This window comes from Miniopterus natalensis, chromosome 2, assembly GCF_054644295.1.
Source record: "Miniopterus natalensis isolate mMinNat1 chromosome 2, mMinNat1.hap1, whole genome shotgun sequence".
NCBI lineage: Eukaryota > Metazoa > Chordata > Mammalia > Chiroptera > Miniopteridae > Miniopterus > Miniopterus natalensis.
The window spans coordinates 33877804-33905360 of NC_142082.1; the positions used below are offsets into that span (position 1 = coordinate 33877804).

General features: G+C 35.7%; 1 protein-coding gene across 2 annotated transcripts in view; it reads left to right on the top strand.

Annotated features, from left to right (window-relative positions):
- The window catches only part of FGF14 (fibroblast growth factor 14), a 531297-nt gene that overhangs the window by 413963 nt on the left and 89777 nt on the right, over window positions 1–27557 (top strand). For both annotated transcript variants that reach the window (XM_016203848.2, XM_016203849.2), the window contains exons 2-3: window positions 9077–9187; window positions 15020–15123. In XM_016203848.2, the coding sequence (XP_016059334.1) occupies window positions 9077–9187; window positions 15020–15123 (215 nt within the window). The remainder of the gene's footprint in view (window positions 1–9076; window positions 9188–15019; window positions 15124–27557) is intronic.

The window sequence follows — 27557 nt, forward strand, 5'->3', positions numbered from 1 at the left end:
TCAAAGTAATATTTTTTTAACATTTTGTGTCATTGACATATTAACAGCGAATATGCACATGCATAATGTGCACATACTTGTAAGTGCTACAGATGCCGTGCAGAGTGACACATCAGCACACTGGATGAGACGGAGCATGCTGCCTCTTTGCAGATGCACTTATGTGTTCTGGCAAGGAGCAAATGAAGTCATTCATAAATTAAGAATTTCTGACACAGTGTATTATCAGGAAAGCTTTCTCTAGATGTAATAATAATAATGAATTGACTTGGATCTCAAATATTGTCACTGAAGGACACATATTTTCTTATTTAAATATTCACAAGAATTTTGTGTATTACCTTTACAATTATATAATAAACATTTATAATTTAATTTTTTAAATATTTAATTAAAATTTAGATAGAATAAATTAGTGGAATGAAGCACACAATATTTTATGATATAATTAGTCATCTTTGTAAGTGATGAATAAATAAGGTAGAACAACAGATCCAACATTTTGGCCATTTCATTGTTTGTCCAATTCTGGATTACGTTTGGACTATAGTAGCTCTAAAGTGTCTTTAATATGTTAGAATCTTTCAATTAGAGAATCTCGTTGGAAAGTATTATTGAAATGAGGTGCTTTTCTAACTGAACTCCAAAGATTTGCTTACTTCTAGAGCTTGTAGTTCCTGAATATGTAGTCATAAAATTAGGGAAAGTGCAACCCTGTGTAGGAATATGCATTTTGTAGTAGAGCTAATTAGATTTTAGTACTCCTAAATAGGAGAAAATAGTATTGTGAACAATTTACTCAAAGCCATAAATTATCATATAATTCAATCATAAAAATAAACCATGCCTAGGATACCATTCTAAGATCTGCCTGTTCCTTAGAATTTGTGTCAAATATTAAGCAGGATCTTTACTGTCTGCCTTCCTATTAGTGATCTTCTCAAACATTTTCCTCAAGAAGATGCTTTACTCTCTTTTGTTTTCTTAATATATTTCCCTGAGGGGGAATTTTTTGGGAACAAAGTAGAAGGAAAAATGTTTAAAAGTATTGGTGTTTCCATTTCAAAACCCACATTTATCTTTATCTTAAGCATGCTCAGCTTCTCCAATTCTTAAATAAGATATTTAAAAATGCATTTTGCCTTGAATGCCTTTTATAGCTTATTTATAGACTTCTAAAAACTAAAAGAAAATTAATTTAGTTCAATGAGTATTTGTTGAGCATCTGTTCTGTGCAAAGTATAGTGATAGGTATTTTGAATATATAATGCAGACAGACTATCAGGGGATTTATAATGTATTTGGAAGGATGGAAGATATGTAACCCAATAACTTAACACATGATTAATTAGCATAAAGCCATATAACAGGTTTACAGGTTTTCCCAATCTTTCTTCAATAGTCAGCAAGCTATTTGAGGGCAAGAACTGTTTTGTTTGTGTTGGTTTGTTTTTTTTAATGCAAGATTTATCCTTATTAACTACAGGCATAGGATTCTGGTAGGCAAAAGTAGAGAGACTATTCTAGGCTGTAGGACCAGCAATTAAAACTTAACAGACATGATTATGCATTGAACGGAGGTGATGGGTTGGGCAGGCAACCATTTTGAAACAGCTGAACCAATTTTCCTAGACACCTGGGGCTCTCAAGGTGCATGGGTTCAATCCCTGGAAGAAACTAAATGCCATCCTAAGGAATTAACAAAAGATATAGCAAATTTCCAATTATCTTCAGTTTTATTTATTACTTTCCTTAGTGCTCCAACCACCTTTTCCCCTCAGCCCTTTGGAAGAGTTCGTGGGCATGATTTATTTTTATGATTGAATTATATGATAATTTATGGCTTTGAGTAAATTGTTCACAATACTATTTTCTGCTTCTTAGAAGTGCCAAAATCTAATTAGATCTACCACAAAATGCATATTCCAAAAGTTGTTTTTTTACCCTGTAAAATACATGTGATTTTCCGTAAGTAACAGAGAAATGACATTTAATAACCTACACTGATACCCAACTTGTACCGAGATGTATATGTAAATAAACATAGTATTTGTGATGTGTGTATCTTTATATTTTTGGTACATAAAATACATGCATATTGTACATTTTTAAATTTAAATAATGATTAAAATGTATACATCATTCTATGGGTTATCTTGATTTCTCTTTTGCCAGCCTTGCACATTGGGATAAAACAATTTGTGAGTGATTGATTTCAATGAACCCACTTCCGAGAGAGTGATTGTTTTAATTAAAAATGCTGGCTATTTTTCCCCCCGTATCTGAAGGCAGTTGGACTGATTTGCATTTCTTTCAGTTCTCAGTGTTGAGGCTAACATATTATGAAGTATCTTGTTTTTTCTCCTGGTATACATGCACATTAACTTTCGTTATTTCTATTTTAATTAATATCAGAGAGCATAGAACTGAGATTCACACAAACAGTATCCTCAAAATATTTGAGGCACAGGAAAGAGAAAATAAAAGAAAAAAACAGAAGAGAAAATTGAATTAAGGCAATCTAAGTTTTCTTATTTTCTTAAGCAGAGTTGGATATAGTGAATGTGTGTTTTCAAAGAGATGAAAGAACTCGAGCAATTTCATGAATTGAAAAATATTTTGCAGCTTTATGTGGCTAGCTCAAATATGGGTGTGGGACTTCAGATGTTTAATCACTCTTCAATTATTAATTGAAAGCCCAAGTTGTAGAAGTTTGAAATACATCCATATATTGAATACAAAATTCTTTTCTTGTAGAGCTTACATGTAACATTTATTAGAAGAATGTCACCAAGCCTTCTTATCTCATCAATTTAATGGAAAAAGTGAGCATGTACCTCAATATAAGATTGTTTCACATGTGTAATATTTTCACTGCTTTATATATCAAGGCATAATATTCATTTAGGGCGATGTTCCATTTTTATGACAGTAGCTGTATTTCAGATTGTCTTCTTAACATTTTCGAACTCTTTTGATTGACTTCATCTTAGATCTGACTAGATCATCATTGTTTTGTTACTTATTTTGTGTACTTGTTTTTTAAATACAATTACAAAATATATATCACATAAGTCCTATTTATCTAGACCCTGGAGGTGTAATGGTGAGCAATATCATACATTTCAATTTTCTTCTTGAAACTTCCAGTCCAGTTTGCAGGCAGACATCAATCATATACTGGCACAAGTAAATGTGGAATTAAAACCATGAATTATAAAGCAAAATATTAACATCTGTTTAATATCAGTGGTGGTTATGTGGGTGTAGGTTGCATTGTTTTCTGTACCTTGGAATGTATTAAAAACATTTCAAAATGAAATAACTTTGTTCATTAAATTCCACATATGAGTGAAATCATGGTTTGTCTTTCTCTGACTGGCTAATCTCACTTAGCACAGTGTTGTCCAGGTCCATCCATGCTGTCACAAAGGGTAACATTTTCTTCCTTTTTATGGCAGAGTAGTTTCCATCGTGTAAATGTCCCACAGCTTTTTTATCCACTCATCTACTGAGGGGCACTTGGGCTGCTTCCAAACCTTGGTTACTGTAAATAACACTGCAGTGCTATAGGGGTGCATATATTCTTTCAAATTAGTGTTTCGGGTTTCTTCAGATACATTCCCAGAAGTGGAATTGCTTGGTCATAGGGCAGCTCCATTTTTAATTTTTTGAGGTAACTCCATACTGTTTTCCGCAATAGCTGCACCAGTCTGCATTCCCACCAACAGTGCACGAGGGTTCCCTTTTCTCAACAACACTTGTTGATTGCTGACTTATTGATGATAGCCATTCTGACAGGTGTGAGGTGATATCTCATTGTGGTTTTTGTTTTTTTTAAAAATATATTTTATTGATTTCAGAGAGGAAAGGAGAGGAAGAGAGAGATAGAAACATCAATGATGAGAGTCATTGATCGGCTGCCTCCTGTATGGCCCCTACTGGGGATCAAACCCGCAACCTGGGCATGTGCCCTGACAGGGAACCAAACTGCGGTCTCCTGGATCCTAGGTTGATGCTCAATGACTGAGCTACCCCAGCCGGGCTCATTGTGGTTTTAATTTACATTTCTCTTATGATTAGTGACGTTGAGCATCTTTTCGTATATGCCTATATGTCCTCTTTGGAGAAGTGTCTATTGAAGCCTTTTGCTCATTTTTTAATTGGACTGTTTTTTTTGGTGTTGAGTTTTATAAGTTCTTTATAAATTTTGGATATTAACCCCTTATCAGATGTATCATTGGCGAATATGTTCTCCCATTCAGTGGGTTGTCTTTTCATTTTGTTGATGTTTTCCTTTGCTGTGCAAAAACTCTTTAGTTTGATATATTCCCACTTGTTTATTTTTTCTTTTGTTTCCCTTGCCCGAGGAGATATATCAGAACCACCAAGCAAATAGAGACAGACTCACAGAGAGCAAGCAGACAGCTCGGCCGGGGGGATTGAGCAAAAGAGGACAAAAAGAGAGAGGACTCATGGACATGGACAACAGTGTGGTGACTGTGGGGGGTGGAGGTGTAAGAGGTCACAGAGGGGATAACTGGTGATGGAAAAAATAAAATAAAGTAAAATAAAATAAAAGGGATAAGAGGAGTAGGAAACTTGTGTTACACAATATATTTGTTTAAAAATTGGGACCATACCGGACATCCAGTGTGTGCCCTGCCTTTTCAAATAACCTGAATGTTTTTCTGTGTGATGCAAAAACAAATACAGTTTTGTTTTATAAAAAAATGAAATAAGTTTCATGTTTAAAAAAAATGTTACACCTATGACAAATGCTTCCGTAGACGCATTCTAGGAGGAACCTGACCTTGTCTGAGGTGTTAGGAAAGCGCTAGAGGAAGTGCTGATGGAGCTGAACGTGGGAAGGAGGAGAAGCAGTTAATTAAGCAGAGATGTGTGGGTGGGGGGTGCACGGATGTTCAAGGGACAGCCTTATGCAAGTGGGCGTGTTTGAGACAGGTAAAGTTAAAGGGACGCTATGGATGTGGAGACAATGGTATGTTTTAGGCAGCCCAAGTGACCCAGATTGGGCTACAAGCAGGGGTCAGGGTGGGAGCAGTTGAAAATAAGGCCAGGCAGATAAAATGGGCCCCATGGCTGCAGGGTGTTTGAGTAATTGAGCCTGCAGCAAAGGGTTGCTGTGTATTTCTGGAGCTGATGGGTTGGAACAAGCGCAGTACAAATAGAAAGACCACCCAGGAGAGACCCAGCAGGGCTTAGCTACTACTAGCAGTGAAAAGAATGAGGGGGATTGGGAAGGAACTGGGCAACTCATTAGGTGGAGTAAAAAGGCAACTGGAGTGTTGATCTTTAGGGGACAGATACTGTTGACATAAGTAGTCATGTCAGGGGTAGAAATATCTTTTGGATGGAGCTGGTAGAGATAGGAGACTTGAAATGAAAAGGATACTGGGGGAAGTTTAAACTTAAAGTATTAAATTTCATGAGTAGAGAGATTTATTGGAAATGCAGTCAATGGCAAAGTGGGGTAGATCTTAGAATAGATTTTCAATAACTTTGATCCTTTCTTCCTTCATGTTATTGCTTTATATCACAGATTTAGCTGCAGGTATGCAGGATTTGGGTTTAGAAACAGATGTGGTTGATTTTTAAGGACCTAGTTTAAGAAAATAAAGCTGATTGGTTTGGGTTTTATTTTAGGTTTTTAAGATGGTTATTTCAATTGTTCAATTTATAGAAGCCACATGGGGTAGTAGTTAAGTGGGCAGGGTCATGTTAAACCCCAGCTTTGCACTTATCAGTTATGTGCTCTTGGCCAAGCTACTTACTTGCCCTGTGTCTCCACTTCCTCAAGTTCAGAAAGGGCTTCCTGTTAAGGAATTGTGACGGCGATGCAATGAGTTAATCCTGTGATGTGCTTAGAACAGTGCCTGGCACATGAGAAGAACACAATCAATGTCATTACGGTTTCCAAAAAGAAAATACCAAATAATATGAAACCAGATGAATAGAAATCAATTTGATTTTCTTTCCTTGAAATTAAATGAGAACTCAAAAGCACAGTTTCAGTTTTACTTATACTTCCTTATCAGAAATGAGGTGTGGTCCAGCAGAGCTCTCTTAGCTTGATGTCCTCCACGCTCACCCATGTCGTCACCAGTGGCAGGATTTCCTTCTTTTTAAAGTGGAATAGTATTTTGCTGTGTGTATACATGCACAAACACACCACATTTTCTTTATTTATTTACTTGTTGATCGACACAAGTTGTTTCCATATCGTGTGAATAATGATGCAATCCATGAGCATGTGATGCAGATATCTCTCTGAGATCCTGTTTTCATTTCCTTCAGATAAATACCCAGAAGTGGAATTGCTGGGTCATGTGGTAGTTCAACTTTTAATTTTTTGAGGAACCTCCATACTTTTTTCCACAGTGGCTGCCCCAATTTACAATTCCACAAACAGTGCATGAGGGTTCCCTTTCCTCCACGTTCTCATCAATACTTACTATCTCTTTTTTTTCTGATGATAGAAAAATCATAAAAGAAGGGCTCTCTTTGTATGTGTGTGGGGGGGAGCTTGTCTTCTTACTGCCTTGACTGACCTAGTTAATTTAAGTTCAGAAGGTACAGCAGCTAAAATAATGCAATTATTTAAAATAAGTGATTCAGAACAAAAAGGTTTTGTAGAAAATTTGTCAATCTCTAAAATTTTCTACGTTTTCATGGCAATTAAGGATTCATCCCCCCCCTGCTCTGACTTTTTACTTTTGTTCTCTTCTTTCCTATGCTAGTATTTTCAGTGATGAGCAAAAATCTGATGCAGCAAACCTAAGAAAAGAAGTCCTTAGTACTTAGAGGGCTGATTGCCCAGTCAAGTCTTACTGGGTGATGGGCAGACTAAGGTACAAGAGTAATCTTCTTTCTCACTAACGCGTGTCTTAGAGTGATGTGATTTTTAAAGTTATATACTACAGAATGAGGAATATACGTAACACAATCTAATAATCACGTAGATGTTTCTTTTTAAAATCCTAGCCTTCTAAAAGCTTCTATATTCTAATATGTTTAATCACACTGATGTGGTGCTGTGCTGTTCATACATTATGTTTCAGGTTTTCTATTATATTTTACTACCTTTGAAGAAAATCTGTGTATCATGGAGTTATTAGTTAATTTTTCAAGGTATTAGTTTTATCAGACATACATTTAAACAAATACTGGCATTTTTAATTTCTTGAGGACTTAACAAAAAGTTAGGAATATTCTGGTTTTGAACAGCTTTTGTTTTGTTTTTATTTTTGCATGTGTGCATTTTGTGTTCACCCTTTTGCAAGTCCACAATTTTTCTTTTTTTTAACTTGGAATATAGCAAGGGTTATTTTATTATTTTATTTTATTTTTTATACATCTTTATTGATTTCAGAGAGAGGAAAGGAGAGGGAGAGAAAGAGATAGAAACATCAGTGATGAGAGGGTCATTGATCGAGCCCGCAACCCGGGCATGTGCCCTGACCGGGAATCGAACCCTGATCGCCTGGATCCTAGGTCGACGCTCAACCGCTGAGCCACGCCCGGCCGGGCATTATTTTATTTTTTATTAAATTTATTGGGTTGACATTGGTTAATAAAGCCATGTAGGTTTCTGGTGCACAATTCTACAATACATCATCTGTATATTGTATTTTTGTTCACCACCTCAGAGGGAGGAGACTTGACTTGGGATGGTGACCCCAATTTTTCTATCAATTACAAGATGCTAAGTTTCATCGTTCTGTAACATCCTACTGTTTGACAGCGTGGTCAGATCTACATGTCCCATTCAGCAACTGTGGAGATGCCAGTTGCCATGGCAAGGATTATGATATCCCACATCAAGTTTAATCATGAGTTGGGATAGCCTTTGAACAGCCACATGCAAATATTGATTTTCAAAGGTACAACTGGCTCTTTGCGAAGCACTGGATCACTAGAGTGGTCTTTTCATTGGACCATTGAATGAGAAGCGTTTTGCTATATAATTTCCCTTTTTGTTGTAGTGAACTTCCATTGTCCTCTACCTTAAGACCTTTTGGCCAAGAATCAAAAACCATATTGATAATTTTACTCTCTTGTTTAGTTCTACAAATGAGTAGGATTATCTATTTAGTTTGTCTGATTCATCAGACTGTGACCAGAGCTGACCTCACAGTGTAGGTGTGTTATTGGTCTCACCCTGAGTTCAGAAGTTGATTTCTCATTTTCCTATGGATCATGCATAAGAGCCAAAGATCCCCTCATGCAAGTTAGGGCGACCCTTTAGACATCAAGGAAATATTCTCCATATTGGGGCTTATTCTAAGAATGTTCATCAAAATGTTAGTATAATTTTTTTAAGTTATTTTAAAAATGTTTATTTATTGATTAATTTGAGAGAGAGAGGAAGGGATAGAGAGAGAGAGAGGGAGAGAGAGGGAGAGGGAGGGAGAGGGAGGGAGAGGGAGGGAGAGGGAGGGAGAGAAAGAAACACTGATTTGTTGTTCCACTAATTTGTATACTCTCTGGGTGACTCTTGTGTTTGCCTTGACTGGGGATGGAACTCTCAGCCTTCGTATATCCAAATGTCAGTATCCAGGGGCAGCATGATTTTTTAAAATACAGGTTTTTCACATTTGGAAATAACTTGTTAAATTAAGTTTAAAAATCAATTTTAAAAGCCTTTAATATGGTTTGTTTGAACCAGAAATTTATAAAACTCTCGCACTGCCATCTTGAATGATATTAGCTTAAACTATTAAATTAATCAGTTTAGGATTCAACTAATAACTAAACTAATAGATTAAGTAATTTAATCATTTTAACTAATAATTTAAATATACGCATATCAGTTTTATAAAATGACCTATTTTCTGCTGCTGACAATGCAGCTTACGGCAGCATTTTCTCCACCTTCTATGCCTAGTATACTCCAGGTTTGACAAATACAGGGAAATCTGGGAGACACAAAATATAAGATGCTGTTTCGATAAAATGCCCTCTTATTTCTTAAAAAGAAAGAAAAAAAATACAGAAAAAATAAATTCTATTTTGACACATTCTGAGGCTTATGATAACTGTGTTTGCCTTTCAGATCCCCAGCTCAAGGGTATAGTGACCAGGTTATATTGCAGGCAAGGCTACTACTTGCAAATGCACCCCGATGGAGCTCTCGACGGAACCAAGGATGACAGCACTAATTCTAGTAAGTGACAACCTCAGGCCACCACTTAACACAGTTGGTAGAAGATATGCTGCTACTTACATGACTTTTTAAAATACACTTGCAAATATTTGGTTTTATGCTGACTCGTTTTCAGAATGATACACACTAGAATGACATTTACAATTTTACTTGGACCCCATGGATGAAAATGTTAATAGAGGAACAAAAGAAAACTGTTACTTTAAGATAATTCTGTTAGTATTTTAAGTATTTTTTTCAAACAGTTGTCATCACTGGCATATTATCGTTACTTTTAACCTCATTGTCATGAGTCAAGTAAGTACTCTAGAGCAGTCAGATAGAAGCTGATTACATGTTTACTTTGGAAGTGTTTTTTTCCCCCAGGACTGTAGCTTATTAATGATAATTATGGAAATTCAAGAGCTGCAAATTATTTTAAATAATAAAAACTTAATATTTCAAACTTTTTGCATTCAGCAAGAAGATCTCTCTTTTATAGAGAGGACTTGAAGGCTGTATGTCTCTAAATACATTGTATAAGATGTTTAAGTACTTCATAGAATTGGGTCTGGAATAACATTTTTTAGCAAAAAGCTACACACTTCTTATTGTATTGTTTGTCTTCATTTTACTGTTTCTTCATACATAATTTTTCTTTGTATTTTTATTTTGTTCTTACTTATTCAACTGTTAGTGTTTTCCTTTCCCTTTTTCTGTTTACATGGGCATATGATTCCTTTTAATTTAGCACATCAGTTCTAAAAGGGACACACTTTCTCCTGCTCAGGGAAATTAGTGAAAAGCAAAACTGATTTTATTAGAAATATTTAATCATCTATTACCAGTGGATCTGGAATGGATCTGAATATTTTCATCCATTTATCACTTATTCTTTATAGAATTTCATTCCATGCAAAGGAGGGAGGATTTGAATGCCTGTGAACTAAGTATAGGCATTTTCTGTTTTAAATTCTAGTAATCAAATTTTCAGTAACACTGATTCTGAGAGCACCTAATAATATGAAATAGACTACTTTTACAATTGGTGTTACTTATGTGAAATGTCAATGTGTTTACAGCCATTGTGTTTATTTTTTAAACTTTGGGTATTGCTTCATTTTTATTTTTATTTTAACTCTAAAATTATTCTTTGTTTATCGACACTTTCCTCTTTTTCAATTTCTAATTGTTTCTTCTTTTGGTGTCCATCATGCCATCCTTTTGTATTTTTAAATTTTTCCCTATCATATCTGTTCATTGATTTATTTTTGCTTTATTTCCTTTTTTTATGTAAGAGAAGAGAAGGTAAATCAATTCAGACACAGGGAAGAAAGAGGAGGCATTTTTATTATAAAACCAATGTCATTGTTTACTTGTTGGGATTTTGATAGTAGGTTGAACCTTTTCAAATGATCATTACTTGACCACCTTTGACTTATAAAGACGTCAGTTTCTTCTGGTTCGAGCTCAGGATTACATCTGCTCATTTTTTTTGTTTGTTTCTTTCTTTGTTTTATCTTTAATTCCTTATCCATCCTTTCACCAAAAATGTTCTCTTTTTCTTATGTCTTACCGCTGTGGGGGTCATGAGCTTTAGAGAATAATAAGTTCTGATGTCTTCAATGTTCGCTGTTTTCCTTTGGCCAGAGTCTGGTAGTGCAAGGAAACTAGTTTTCTGTAACTGTGATCACGACAAGAACTGTGACTCTGATTTATCAGACTAGAGGCTGTTGTCATCTATCGTGACAAAATTTGCTGAAAAAGGAAATAAGATATAGCTGTATGAAAATGCATAACTGGACTTCTTGGAAAAATAGTTTCCTTCAAATAAAGGTTTCATGATTCCCCCCCCCCCCACCTACTTCTTTGGTTTTTATAATGCCAAACAAGTGGTTCTTTTCAATGATGAGAATCGATATCAAATTCAGCATAGTCAAGCAGATGTTGTCTTTTAAAAGCATATTGTTTCGGAATTGAAGAAGTGGCGCAATATTTTCTACATTGGAAAGTGCAGATGTAAACATTGTATGCATCCACACATACTTTTATCTGGTTAACTGAGTAATGGTAAACACTGAACGGGAAAGGAAAGCTTGGATACTAAAAGATACTTGACCTTCTGTTTTCTAAATGTATGGGGCTCCTTTCCTTCTATTGTGTAACTGCATTAGAAGGAACAGAATCTCTTGGCAACTCTTGAAATCACCTCTTATCCACCTAAATGCTGAGATGAACAGTTATGGGCATGAAACAAAAACAGGAGCCCCTGTGTAAAAGTCAATCAGAACTAAATCATAGTTCCCACACTCGAGGGACTTAAATTCCTATGCAAAGATCTGGTGCACAGCTCATTTTCTTGTGAGTTATATAGCATTTTTGTGCACTTTAAGCCAGTTAGGTTAGTTTTGTTACCATTTCAACATTTGCCAAGATATCACAGAATTATATAAAACAGGGTGAGATATAGATTCTCTCCTCAAAAGGATATGAAAATTGTACAACTAAAAAATTTAATAAAACTTGGCAGAATTATAGCAGCTTTATAAAAGCAGTAGAAATTACTAATTAACTCTACTTTTGTGTACTGTCACAGTTTGAACTGAAATATACAGTTTTTTTATGATGAACTTTAAGATACTTTATTTTCTCTGGTTCATTATAGTAGTCTGTGAACCTTAAAAAAATTGTTAACCCAGAAAGGTATTCTTTGAGAAAGGAGCATTAGAGACAGGTCCTAATTACAGCACTGTCCTTTTGGTTAGAGGAAGGATGTGATATAATTATTCACCAATGTGTTTCAGTTTTTCAATCATTCTCTGAACACAAAACAAGAATTAGTCATCCATAAGTAGGAAAAATAATGAGAAATAACCTAAAAGTTGCCTTGATGCCACCCAAAAGTTACCAAATAACAGACCTGAGTTTTAAACCTCCAAATCTTCATAATTTGAGTTCAACACATGTGCCACTGCTAAACATAAAATTATTTAGAACTAGATAAAGTCAGAAGCACCCTGCTAAGCTTCATTTGTCAAAGTTTTTAGATGAATTAAGAAGAGGGAAAGGGCCAGCCAGCAGGTGAAGCTGATCCTAATGTCCTCCCAGGGTTTCCTGTCTGAGATCCAGAAGCTCTGGGAAGAAAAATGGCAAGAAAATGGTTGATGTGGATACTGTCCTCATCAAGAGAACACTGTAGTAACTTGATTGTTTATCATTGGCTTCTGGCTGCCCTGGGAAGATCTTTCACAAGAGGAAGTGAGCCCCTGGGTTACTCCATGACCACACTCATGTTCAGGGGTTGCTTCTTTACAGTTCTTAGCACCTCCCTTTGTTCCACTAACTGCCAGCATTACCATGAACTATGATCTTGGATTAGGGAGTGATTTTCTTTCCCTCCATTTGCTTTTGGGGATGTCCTAGAGTTTTTGCCATGCTGCTAAACTCCAGTTACTGGACTTAATAGACAGTGCAAGCAGAACAGGACTGTAGAAATATCAGTATGCTGGTAACTATAGCAGTGTTAAAGCCTCACACAAACCAGTCCCTCTCACCTTAAGAATTCTCAACATAATACCATGATACGTAAAAATTGCCAATAGCGCACAGTGAACACCACCCCGCGAGCCTTAGGATGGTGGTTGTCATCACGGCTACACTTTAGGGCCACCTGAGGAGCTATCACAAACATTTCTTATGAGACACACTTCCTGAGCTCCTGATTTCAGTCTGGGGCTGGGCATGACCGTCCTAGTTTTAAAGGACAGCCAGGGTTGAAAATCACTATAATGTGGAGAGCTAGCGTATTCCACGGAATAAACAGAAAAGCATGAACTTCATTATTGTTACTCCCCTAAACTTTGTGACATTGATTTATAATTATGAAAATACAAAAAGGATGGAAAATATAATGATGTCTCAATTAATGTGGGGATCTGTGGTTTTAATTAGTACTGTGGATCCATCATGGTCAACTCTGAGCGGTCTTCCACATGACAGTGATCATTGGATGCACTTTTTATTATCATTTTATAAGTGATAATAACTCGTATTTATAATCAGGTCCGAAACAAAATCCTGGAAGAAATCCCTAGTGTGTTATTTTCACTGTAGTCATTTTAGACTGTCTTCTATAATTTTTATATTTCACAAACCCCATTATTTTAGTGAGCTCATGGTGCACTTACTTGCCTCCTAGAATTATATCATCTGGTCTATACCAAATATATGGAACTTACAAATACCCTTAGGGGGTGTAAAGTTTAGAATAGTTACATTTAAATAGACTAGGTAAGAATAGTTTGCATGGACAGGCATACAAGTATGTTTTCCCCAAAAAAACTTTTGTACATAAATCAGGAATTATCCTGGTGCCTATCCTTTCAAAGAATGAGGAAGAAGGGACAGTCAGATGTCCTGGGCAGGGGTGACAATGGCCAATGTGTTTCTTCCACAAAGAATGAATACTGTGAGCTACAGGGACGCAGGTACCTCAGAGCACTGCCATTTCCTTTTATCAGTTGTGTAGCACAAACGTCTTTGGATACTTGGATCAGTAACATATAATATCTGGAAGAGAAGGTGTAACTCTCTCTGCTCTATTTAAAGAAAATATATGCCTCCAAATTAAATAGAACACAACACAGGGTGGGGCAAAAGTAGGTTTACAGTGATGAGTATGCAAAACAGTTTATTATTGTATTATTTATTAATTATTGTATTATTTTTCATATAAACAACTGTAAACCTACTTTTAGCTGTGTACTGAGTAGACCCATAGATTGTGGTCAAAATTGCCCACAGTTTTCAAATTATTTATCTTCTGTGAAATACACGTACTTCAGCATTTTAGTTCTCTATTTCCTGCTCTGGCCTGGTCCTATTGCTTAGAATTAGATGTGAATTTGAAGGAACTTGGATGGGAGCAGACAACCTCACTGTGGGTAATTAATAGTTCTCTTATAAATACATCTATAATAAAGTCTCCCAAATTATCAAGTTGCTGCTAAATCATCAGGTTGATGCTAGAATATCCACTAAGCAGTTAACATGTGACACTGGCATGGGAATGTGTTAAAGAGATGGTAAGGCTTTTTAAAAACCAATAGAACATTGCTGCCTGCACTATGTGAAAAATACATAAAAACACTTCTTTGTCAATAAGGGGAGAAACAACACATGAAAACAAATGAATTTTTATCTCTAAGGTGGGAAAAAAATGAGCATTTTCCTCTCTTTTATTTTAGTTTTCACTCATAGCTTTCTGAAATATTAATAGAGAAAATTGTCTTTCTAAAATTTGCATTGCGTGCAGTTTGATTAGTTCTTCCTAAATTTGGCACATTATCAGATGCACATCTTTTCTGGGCTCTGCTGGCATATCATGTTGGTTCAGCAACAGTAATTGAGTTTTGGAATTGCCTTTTTAACTCTGGCCTGTCCTACATTGCAACGGTTAAGCACACCTTCTGCATGAGGGAGCAGAATAAGCGGTCAGCGTGGACTCCTTCAATTCTCCTCTTTGAGAATCTTTCCAGCTGTTTACTCTGGTAAGTGGCGTCAGAGCCTGTGGCACTAGAAGCATAATTACAGCTTTGATTCTGTTCATGTTCCCACCAGCTCTTCAAAATGCTATAGACAGACTGCTAAGATCTACAAACTCAAGATCAAGGGCTAATTTTATTGTTAGCAGAAACTCCTTAATTACACGGAGAAATAAAAGTTAGTTAATTGGAACTTCTCAGGAGGTTGTAAGAAAGATGATGTTTCTTAAATAAAATAAATGAGAGGAGAGCGATGGCAGTGTTTTACTTCTTTCTGCCCGTTTGTGACAGACCATGTTTGTCTCTCCAGCTCTGTTCAACCTCATACCAGTGGGCCTGCGCGTCGTTGCCATCCAGGGAGTGAAGACAGGGTTGTACATAGCCATGAATGGAGAAGGTTACCTCTACCCGTCCGTAAGTAACACGCCCGAGCTATCGGTCCTTCATCCAGTGTTTGCACAGTAACAACAGCGGCAATAATAAAATGAGAAGGTTCTGTGTCTATCGATTCTGCCATTTTTTTATCTTGATTGCAGTGCTGTAAGAGCTGTTTATTCATTAATACCAGCATATCAAGCAGAAGAGTGATATTGTGCATCTGCATATTTTAAAGTGACCCAGTTCATAGAAAATTAAGCAATTTTGAGAGAGTTGATGTTAATAGAATCTTTTTATTTCTATTTAGAAATGTACTTGTGTTAGAGAATGTCTTGTAAAAGATTATTTTATAAAAAGAAACAGAATTAATGTGAATTCTAAAAAAAGAGAGAAAGTTTTAAAGGGAGTAGTTCTTTTAAAAATAAGAATTCAAAATGTGTAAGCATTCTACTGGGAAAATACTTCTAATATAAAAATGTATATTGCTTTTAACTCTAAGTGAGTCTCCTTGTTTTGTGTTCATGTAGAAGTTGAGCACTTCTCCAGCCATATAACCTCTTCTGGAATATTTACTATTTACAAATATTTACTATTTGCATTCTGGTGTGCTGTATACATACATTAGAGTGCTCTTAGAATTCATTTCTTCCACAGGTTCCAGCAATAGAGACTTAGATGAAAGGACTTTTTTCTACTATCCTTTGAGAAAAATCAATAGATTAAAGTCTTGGTGCCTCAAAGAAAAATGCTTTTATTTGGGGTTGCATGCCATCTTCTTATGCATTCTTTAAAACTCTGTTGTTCTTAAATACCATCTTAAAAAAACTACATGTAAACATACATGCAAACATTACACACCAGCACACACACTCACACAGAACGTAAACAGAAACATTCTCTGGCGCCTCCCATAAAATTTGATATATTTTCTTTAACAAATCTGGGAAATCCTGTCAAAGAAAATAAAATGTGAGTTGTGGATTCCTTTTGTTGTGAACTGAAAAATGCTCTTGTTAATTTGAAACCTTCTGAATTTCCTGAAGGTGTCCCTGCACAGGGACCTGAGCCCCACATTATGCAAATTGCATTCTGTTGCATAAAATGAATATTCAACATACTGTGAGCCAGATTCTCTATCCCCCTTGAGGAAAATCTCAGTTCAGATAAAGATCATTTTCTAAAGATGCCTTATTTCAGATACAAATCAATTTTATTGATTTGACATTTATTCTGTGATTTCCGTTTCTCTTCCCCCAGGTAATCTTCGAGATGGCTAGGAATTATTAGATTCAGTATCTGCCATAGTCTCTAGTCGTTGGTTTCTATTGATGATTTTTTCACGTTGTGCTCTAGTATATATGTTGATGTCAGGAGAAACTTACATATTTGCTTTATGTTTGCTTCCGAGAAAGATGCCTTATTTTTTTTTGCGGTGAGATTGTACAAGTAGGAGTATGTGCATTAGCCTAAAATACAAATAAGTACTGGTTCTATTCAGTGCACTCTAAGCAGCGCAGCAGGAACAGAGGGGAGGAAGGCACCGACTGCCTGGCCCAGTCTTCAGCATCTGAAATAGGGCTTCGCTGCCCAGGAATCAGATCTGTTGGCAACAGCACCTGCCCCAGGGTTTGTCCCAATGACAACTTCAGGCATATTCTCTAACCCGTTGATTTATACTCTCACCTCCCTGATTCCACAGTTACTTGGCTTCTGGATCACCCTCTTGGTGGCTTGATTCTCTGATTTGCAGTTCTTGGTTTCCTCCCCTTTCCATCTTTGCTCCGAACCCAGGATCTGGTAAGGGGCACTCTATTCGCCCAGCCCCTACCCTAAGAGATTCCTTCTGCCCAGGCCAGGACCTTGGAATCCTCAGCCATCTTGTAGGGAAAGGACTTAGATACAAATCAAATGTAATTTCCAGTTTTTACTAATACTCCACAGTTAAAGTGTTCTGTTTATTTCAGTGTAATAAAAATTGAACTTCAAATATTTCAGTAAAAGGAATGTTTTTCCACATTCACTCACTTATTCCAAAATTAGTTACTGAGAGCCTACTAAAATTATTATACTATGTAATAATATGTCTACTTATAAAATAATAATAATAGCTATATTTATATAGTGCACTCTGCTTAGCACTGTGTTAAGCACTTTCTAGGTTTACTCATTTAACCCAAGTAGGTAATCTTGAGTAAATTGAGTAAATTTTTTATTTTATTTTATTTTTTTAATATATCTTTACTGATTTCAGAGAGAGGAAAGGAGAGGGAGAGAGAGAGAGAGATAGAAACATCAATGATGAGAGAGTCATTGCTCGAGCCCGCAACCAGGCATGTGCCCTGACCGGGAATCGAACCCCGATCGCCTGGATCCCAGGTCGACGCTCAACCGCTGAGCCACGCCCAGCCGGGCTGAGTAAATTTTTTAAAAGGAGGACTCTAGTCAAGCTCAGGATTAAAGGAAAAAAAATTAATAAAGATTTAAGTCTGGGAAATGAAAGAATCTGTCTTAAGCTTATGCCCACTTAAATACCATCAACTTAATGTAGTGTAAACCAATGTCTAATACGGGGCCAATTTTATTGAGAATGTAGTCAATAAAATACTCAGATCAAAGTGAATTTTGTGAAATAAAAATCACACTAGTGATTTGACTCAAGGTAGATGTATTCTTCTGTATTTCAGGAAGTAATTCTCACAATCCCTTGCCATCCAAGTAAATATATTTGTCAGATAATTCCACCTCAGAGGACAGAAAAGTTATCTTGACTGAGATGTAAACAATCACATTTCTTAGGCTGAAGCTGCCTGTTCCCTGGGCAATCTTTTCTTTAATATGACAGTAGTAATTTCGTTTGTGGTCATAATGATTGTAAAGTGTTCCTTAAAGATAAATCTCAAGAGATTTAGTGTCAGATATAAACAGTGTGCTTGAAGATAGAATGAAGGCAGCAACGTTGCAGATCAGAAACACTTTGTTAGAAAATTAGTTTAAAATGGTATTTAGGATGAAAATGTATTTTGATCAACTATAAACTATTTGTGGTGCTGTGAAGAACAGTCAAGTTCGTTTTTTTTCTTTTCCAAACCTGTGACTTAGAAAGACTAAGAAAATCTTCTAATGTAAATTCTGAACACTGAAGAAAAATGTGAAATGAAAAAGAAAATGATTCATTATTTAACCAGAGATAAAGAATAGTTGAAGCTATACTGTGTTTCTGATATAAGAAAAGAAAGAAGGGAAGGGGGAAAGGGAAGGAAAAGAGACTGATGATACAATGGGGAAAGCCTTGGGCTTTTATTATAACACCTGGATCTTGGATCTGACAGTCAATACTTGTGTTATCATGTCCCAGACTCTGGCTCTCAGTCTTCTCATATGTTAAATTAAAATGCTTCCCTGGATGCTTTAGGTTAATACTGTGGTTTAAAACTCTGGTTTTAGTCTGACTGATTTTTCTGAATGATGAGGTGGGAAGTGTACATAAAATGTATAAAGATTCATTATTTGCTGTTTTACTACCAGCTGGCATTTATGAGAATATTAGTTTCCAAGTGGTGCTCTAAATGTTTCTATTACCTATATGCTGGAATCTGCCTTTCAAAGATATGTGAACAATTCCTGATTTAAAAATGAGCAAACAACCTAAAACCCCTTGAATTCTAGTTGAAGGAAATCATTTGGAGTAAATCTTGACTAGCTGGATTCTATCTTTCCTTAGAATCTATGATTCCATGATTATATTTGTTCATTTCCTATCACTTCTTTAATAGTGATGGAAATGTAGTAAGTATTCAGTCTGGAATTCTTGATTGATTAATGTTAAGGTGAAATTAATTTTGCCATCACATTTTATTAATTTGTTCCTTGAGTGCCCTCCTGTTCATGATATTTATTATGCATGTACTTATCTCCCCTCCCCCCCAATTGAAAAACATTAAATATTGGCAAAGAAGATGTGAGTCTGTTTATCTCTCAAGTCAGAATTGCAGAAAAGTGCTTATTTACACATTCTTTTCCTGAAAGAGCATGAAAAACTCACAGAGACAGCACTCAGACATGTAATGTCTGCCTTCTAGTGTGGTCATATTTTCATTAATAAGGTGAGTGCTAATGTCTTCACCTTAAGAATCTTGGGGCAAAAAAATCAAACTTGATTTCTAATAAATATTGCTACCATTTAAACTTGAACATTTTAAAGCAAGTGCATGAATAATGATCATTAAAGGAAGAACTTTATTATTTCTATATGTTCATAAAATGTCATGAAATACTTTGGTTTTATGTTTCCTTTTAGTATTAAAGAAAAATATATTATCGTAGTTTGCAATATTGTTCTGATTTTTTTTTAGGTTGAAAACATTATAAAATAAGTAGTAACAAAATCTAAGTTTGATCAGAATGTTTCAATTTTTAAAAGTTTGTAATTTTCGAGGTGGATGGTAGGTGGTAGATGGTGAAATTTTATATATATGGAGATTTAAAAATTACCCAGAATATTAAGTCCTAAAGCAATAGATAAACAATATTTGAGAATGACCATCTCTTTGTTTTCATTTTCAAAATTATGAATAAAAATTTCAATAAACTACAGAAATGTTAAGAAGGCCAATATACCATCCAGTGAGTGATAAATAAGATTTAACATGAAAGCAAGAATTAATAGCTACTAAAATGAGGGGGGATTCTCCCTATTTAAAAATTGTTTGTATATGTGGGAAGCCTCATGACTGAAATTGCTATCCACCATTCACCCAAAATGGATTTTATTTCTGGTTATTTTTACCTTTAGAGAATTCTTTTTCTTACTTCTGGCACTGGGCTTGCATGTGTGCTACCTGCCAGGGACTCTCAAAACCCATGACTTTTGAGTTCATGGTCTGCTCTATAAAGGAATTAGGTGTCTTTCTCAGTTTCATCAACATAGCCCCAATAATTTACATCCCATTTCTTAGTCACTTGGGAATTATAAAGAAAAATAATTTATCAAATAATTCTTAAAAATATAAAAACATGTTTTCTTTCTTCCTGAGGAATAATTATAACAACCTGTATTGGGGTTATAGTAGTATTGAAAAAATGATGACCATTATTCAACTGAAAATATTGGCCACATTTCCATTCTAATATTACATGTCAACCAATATTGATGCAACATATACTAGAACCTAGAGAAATAATGGTGAAAAACAGACATGTCCCCTGGCCCTGCAGAACTTACAATTTCTATAGATATTAGTTTCATGCACAGTGCATTCTAACTTTGAAAGATTTCTCTACCCTCTGAAAGGGTGTTATGTGTTCCCAGCTGTTTAGTGTTTCACTAAAGGTTGATGTTGATTGTCTTTAATGTATTCAGTTTGGAAGGCAAGTTCATGGAAGGGTACATAACGCACTTCTAAGCAAGGATGTGGTAGATCTCTTATTTGAGTTTTATTTGGAGTCAGATGTGGGCTTTGGGGTCTGACTATTATATGAAATAAAGAGAGATGAGTCACTTGTTAATAGGTATGTTCCAGCCCAAGCAAAGACATCATAATTGTTTGCTATTTGATGCCAAATAAAGTCAGAGATTGAATGGAAACAAGATATTTTTGTGAGGCTTTGGAATTGCTAAATCTCTGTCTAGGTGGAGATATTTTATTTGGTCATTTATCCTGGACCTGGGCCATTATTTTTTTAAAAATATTTTTCTATTGATTTTTTTTTTTTTTTTTTTTAGAGAGAGGGGAAGAGAGATAGAAATATCAAAGATATGTGCCCTGACTGGGTATCGAACTGTGACCTCTTGGTTTCTAGGTCAATGCTCAACCACTGAGCCACAGGCTGGGCCCCAGGCCACTATTTAGGAGAAATAGTTATGTGGGCAAACAGAAAACATTATCCTACTTTACTTTTAACTTGTTACAATTAATTAGTATTTAAAGGTACTAACCTAACAAACCAGAGCAGAAGTTTTTACTGCTATTACATAATAAATTGACTGTGAGTGATAAAACATTATGTCACTTTGGAAGATACCATGGAATATCCTATATTATTGATTATTTAAATTTTGACGTTTGCTTTCTATCCCATAACCCTAAATTAATGATATCAATAGAGGAAATGAAAAATTGTCTTTGTGTGAAGAATTTCGATAACTCTGCTTAACATTTAATGGTGGCTATGCTGAACTTTATTGTTTTTATTCTAATATCAATTAGAATCCATATTTCAAGCAATATTAATAACAAAAATCAACGTTTAAACTTTTCAAAGATCTCTAGGCAACTCTTACCTGGAGTTGATGTATGAGGAATTCTCTTAAGGTTCATGAAGTAATAAATTCTAATGTGAAATATCATATTAAAATAAAGGAGGAAACTATCAAGAAATTGGTCCACAGGTGCCATAAACGGGTTAGCTATTTTCCTAATGCAGTTGGAGTCCTTTGAAAAACTGTTTTATTGACTTAGCAAAGCCAAATGTATACCCAGGAGAAAGAGCAGTGAACCTTTATTTAATTTAAAATTACATTATAAGAGAGGGCTTGCACACTGAAATGGGTAGACAGAAGAATTACCTTGGGAAATAGTTACCCTGTGTTTATCTAAAAAAAAAATCAAATAATACCTTATAGGAATTTGAATGCAGACAAAGTTTTTATTAATTTTTGTGCATCATTCATACAATAACAATATCTTTTTTTAAAAAAAGAAACCATGTCAGTAATGCCTGGTTATTTTAAATCTCAGGGTGTTCAGTCATACCTTGCTTCTCTGAGCCACAAAAAGCAGTCCTGATTTTATTTTATTTTATTTTTTTTCTGATGATCAGTCTTTGAGGTCAATTAGAAATTCCTCAGAACCATTAAACCATTAACTACCAACACCAAAATATCATGTTCTTTAAAAAATTTTATGAATAATAACTTAGATGTTATATTCCTTGTATGACTAAGGAAATTTACGGAATGTGGCACATTGTAACATTTAATTTCAATTATCCAATATTCCAATCATTGTTTTAAACCAAAGACTTCACCTAAGGGTATGCCAAATTCTGTTCAATACCTGATTGTATTTTATAGTGATGATAGTGTTCTACCTAGAAGCATTTGAAATAATTTTTTACTCTGAAAAAAAAAAAAAGTGATAGATTGTACTATCAGTTACTCAAGGTGACTTTACATTTGAGGGGGAGACGGTGAAAACAACAATGTAAAGGTGAAGAAACTTAGTGCCCACGTTCTGCAGATGTAGGGTATGCAAAACCCCAGAGTCATCTTTAATGTATTACTGAATTACTTTGGTTAGTTCCAATTCAAAATGAGTTTATAAAGGGTCATTTAATAGCCTGAAGAGGTAAATGCAGAGCACATGGGTATGTTACCACTGGGGAAAAGTAGAATTATTGTACTATGGGCACTGTGTGGTGTGTATTTGCGTATAATTATTCTATAATCACAAACTATTAAGAAATACTCATTATACAATGAGAAGGAAACACATAGCAATTAATATTCTGGTATGTACATGTAGGTATTTTTCTCTTAGTTGTCATTTAGGGATTTTTCTGCATACTCATTTGTGAAGTACTGTGAAAATAAAATTTATCTTTTTATTGTATAGGATATATGTATACATATACATATATATTTCACACTCCAGTTGTTTTTAATTCTTCAAAGGCAAATGCCTTATATAATTCATTTCTTAGGTGGACTGCAGAGTGCAGTTGATAGGTAGACAGGTATAATGAGAGGCGAAAACACCCAGCTGAGAAGACTGAATGAAAGCTGGCACTGCCACCAGCACTAATTTAAGCATTTGGGCCCTCTGGGTGACCTTGAGAATTCTGCAAAACTTTTTATAACATGACAATGACATTTGAAATGCTTTCTAAGCAACAGATAAAACACTCGATTAATGTTTTCTTTAATATTCAGATACTGTATTGTGATTATGTCTAGCAGAATGATGGCAATCGATTACATTGGGTCAGCAGACATCACCATGCCTCTCATATACACATTAAGAACGAGTCAGAATTTCCCAGCTGTGCAGTTGGCCTGGTGGGCACAGTGCAAGGAGCAGCCCTCTCCTCCTCAGGCACGTCCTCTGCTGCAGAGAGATCCCAGTGAGGAAGTGGGGCCTAGCAGGGAACGAGTGGGTGCTATTCCTCCTCTCTGCTTGTCTATCTCAGGATCCCTCTTCAAAACTGTAGGAAGACTAAAACTGTGATATCCTCAAAGGGCATCTATGTTTATCTATGAGTGTGTATACATCTTATAACCTCAAATAGAGAAATATTACATTCAAATACATGGTTCTTCAAAAGTAGTGCTCACACAGTTTGGATACTTGTAAGAGACCTGCAGATATAAAGGTTTTCTACGTTTCATGAAGTCTAATGAGTTCTGAAGAAAAATGACATAACCTCTCTTACCTAATACTCTAATTATTAATGAAACAAGCCCATAAGAAAGAAAGTCTAGAGCTTTTGGGTTAAAGTCATTATTTTTCTTTGTTTTTAAATTTTTATTGAATTTATTGGGATGCCATTGGTTAATAAAATTATATAGGTTTCAAGTGTTCAAGTCTATACTACACCATCTGTATACTGTATTGTGTGCTCACCACCCCAAGCCAAGCCTCCTCCCATCACCATTTATCCCCCTACTGTTGTCTGTGTCTATGAGGTTTTTTTCCTTCGTTTAATCTCTTTACCTTTTTCACCCGGCCTCTTACCTCCCTCCCCTCTGACAGCTGTCAGTCTATTCTCTGTGTCTATACGTCTATTTCTATTGTGTCAGTTTAGTTTGTTCATTAGAGTCCACATAGAAGTGAAATCATATGGTACTTGTCTTTCTCAGACTGGCTTTTTCACTTAGCGTAATACTCTCCAGGTTATTCAGGTGCCAGCGACCTGAGAAGGTGGCAGACTCCTGTCCTAAAAGCCATCTTAACATCTCTGGTCAAGCTGGTGGCTTTTATAAGGAGAGTGAGGGGAAGTGGAGATGTGTAGGCAGTGTTCTTGCTGGTTCCACCAAGATCTTGGTGTCAGCACGTTGAATCCTTCCATGTCAGCCGAATTTCTGTGGTCAGTCATCTTCTACCTGGATGGGAACTGGAACTGCTGGTCCCTGCAGTGTACTAAAATAGAGGCTAAAATAGAGGTTGTTAGCATAAAATCTGGTTTTTGTTTTTGTCCCAGCAGACTTGTTAGTTGGCGAGTTAATACATTTAATTCTGGTTAGTACAATATGGTAAGAAGGTAATATGCTTTCCATTCTCTGTCACACATGCTGTCGCAAAAGGTAAGATTCCCTTCTCCTTTTCCTTCTTTTTTTTTTTTTTAGAAAAAAGTTTTACAACCTAGTTCACTTCATTGGTTGACCTCAGGGTTTCTTAATCTCCTGACTACAATTGTTATTACTATCTTTCAGCTACTGTTAGATAGCTTGCACTCTGTCACTGAAATGACCTAGAAAAATTCCTAAAGCAGATACTGTAAAATAGCATGTCCATGTTACCTGGTTTTGCCCTGAAACTAGATAAAATGCCAATAGAGTATAAATAAATGTGTAATAAAACTACAAAGTTTATGAATGATTTTAAGGGTTACTTCTCACTACTTGTAAATTTATACTTGAAAACTAATTGAAAGAGATTCCATCTGTGGTTTTGAAGATTTTAAGAGAATATAGCTTTTGATTTAGTAAAAATTTTTTTTTTTACATTTAAAATTTTTTATTTAATTACACAAAAATAAAACATGAATTAGATGGCAGTGCAATTTACAATAGCTAAGATCTAGAAACAGCCCAAGTGCCCATCAGTAGATGGGTGGAGGGGGAAAAAGGGGGACATCAGTAAAACTTTTATTTCAACTTGCGCTAATGTATGTCCTATGGCATTTCATCACTTCATGTGAAGATTAAATTATTTTAATGAAAAGATATGCTTATTTTTATTACATTGGTGATTTTAAAAATATAATTTATTTAATTGTGATACATGTCTGGATCTTCCTGACAACGATTATTTGTTAAAAAGTTAACCACATTTCTGTTCTTATTTGCATGAGAGATAAAGTTGCAAGGAAAACACTAGTACTGTATTTAAGTTCCTGATACATATGTAGTATGAGAAAAATAATTTATTCAAATTTACTGTGAGGTTGGTTTCAGTATGTTTTCCATTTAATAATTATAATTCTGTCACCATGAAGGCAAATAGAATTATTTTCATCCTATTTAATGTATGTGTAACAATCAGGAATATCTCTGGATATCCAGATTGCCACGCTGAATGAAATATTACTGTGTTTTATTTTGTAAAAAATATTGAAAAAAATGAAGAGGAGAAACACCTGCTTAAGGTTCAGCTCAACTCCCTTTAAGTTTAAAGAGGAGGGGGGAGGAAGTCCAGATAATATTTCAAACTGTTTCCATTTTCCTCCCTGCTAAGGCCCTTTATGAGGTTACTTGTCAAACACCTAATCTTTGTGCAGGTTTCTACTTTTATTTCCTTTGTTAGTGATTCTCCAGAGGCTGGTACATTTTCAAAATTATCAGATTATATAGTTTTGTATTGTTCTTCTTGGACCATTAGTTTATTTTTCATAATCTTTTTTTTTTAACTTCTACTTCTGTCTTGGTGCCATGATAGCACTACGGATGAAGGGTGTTTGCTTGGCAAATAAACTGGATACAACCCCTATTCAATAAAGTGCAGCCCACGGGATTTCAAGCGAGCTGCGCAGAGCAGTGTGGGGAACTGTTGGAAATACGTGCGGAGCTTATACAGAGCAGATCGCTGGCCCTTTGGACAGACGTGTTCACTGTCCACACTACTGCACTTGCACTCGGGCCTCAGGCACCAGCACGGCCCCGTGAGAGGGAGCCGCGCCTGCCTGGCAGTCAGAGCTGCCTGCCAACCTGACCCATGGACCCCCCAACCTATTGCCCTTCCTCCCACCACATCCCCAGACGAGAAACCTTGAAACACCGTATGTTATTTGTACCTTATGAATATCTCTGATGTCGTTCTTTCTTTGCTTACAGACATTTATCTATGAGCCTCAGCTTCTTTCTCAGGCGACCCTTTGACATGGTCACGTTCCCTTTCCAGCCTTGATTTTCTTTCTGTCTCTCTCAGCATGCCTCTGATGCGGTTCCTCTGTTTCCCTGTGACCTTCACCACTGCCCCGAGTCATAATTAGTTTCTGCCTCTGGATGTGTTCAAGTTAATCACTCGCCTTTACATGCGTCTCTGTAACGGCCACTTCGGCAGCCTGTTCTCAGCCGTGCCAGCAGCGATGCTTCCTATCCAGCTGTTATAATTAGAGGAATGGCTCCCCACGTTTTCCTACCAGATTAGAGCTGTCATTTGTTCTTTGCTAAGTTATGTGCAAATAAAGACTTATTACGCCAAACATTTAAGGCCTTGCTTGCATTGGTAATGCTTCCTACATGCAACAGGCTATGAAAGCTGTTGTGATATTTATTGAAAAATCCAACACACCTGAATTTCGACTAACATTAAATTTTAAAAGAAACTTTGCTTTTACAAATTAAGGTTGTGTTAGTTACACGTGACAAAATAATTTCTCTTATCTCAGACATTTTAAAAAATACATTTTTATTGAGCCCTAGGTGGCTTTGCTCAGTGGTTAGAGCATTGACCAGCGGGCTGAAGGTTCCTGGGTTAGATTCTGGCCAAGGGCATGCAAGAGGCAACTGATCAATGTGTCTCTCTTACATCTTTGTTTTTTTCTCTCTCTCTTTCTTTCCCTTTCACTCTCTCTGAAAAGCAATGGAAAAAATATCCTCAGGTGAGGATTAAAAAACACACAACAGTATAAAAAAAACTATATATAAAAATATATTTTAAAAAAATGCTATAGTCCTAAAAAGCACTGAAGAATAGTTTTGACTAAATTTAATTTTGCCTTACTTGCTAATTTTAGAATCTGGTCACCCCTAATGCCAGATTCATCTATTTTATATCCAACATATTACAGATGTGTAATACATATTTGTTGAAAGCCTCAGTTATATATGTCTCCATGTAGATGAATAATAATTAGGATAACCATTTGTTTTAGTTTGCTCAGTTCTGGTTCACACAAGTTGTTCTGGTATAAACATTAACAATGCCCTCTTTAGTGGCTTACATTTGTCTGAGTTTAGAGAATCCAATATATGGTCACCCTAACTGTAATTATATTTGAAGTTATTTTGTAATTGATTTGAGTATTGACATACATGATGCGGTGGGAATAAACAATGCTTCAGTCAAAATAATAAACTATGATACGACTTGCTTAGTGATGCTTGTTGCAATTCAAGCTACAATGGTCAAGACTTGCTTACTTGACCTCTGTTTTCTTCTCCTCAACTCTCTCCTTTTCTTTACTTGGTGTAGAGATGAACACCATTTTTTTTTACACTGAAATAATTCTCTTTTACGACCCCTTTCTTT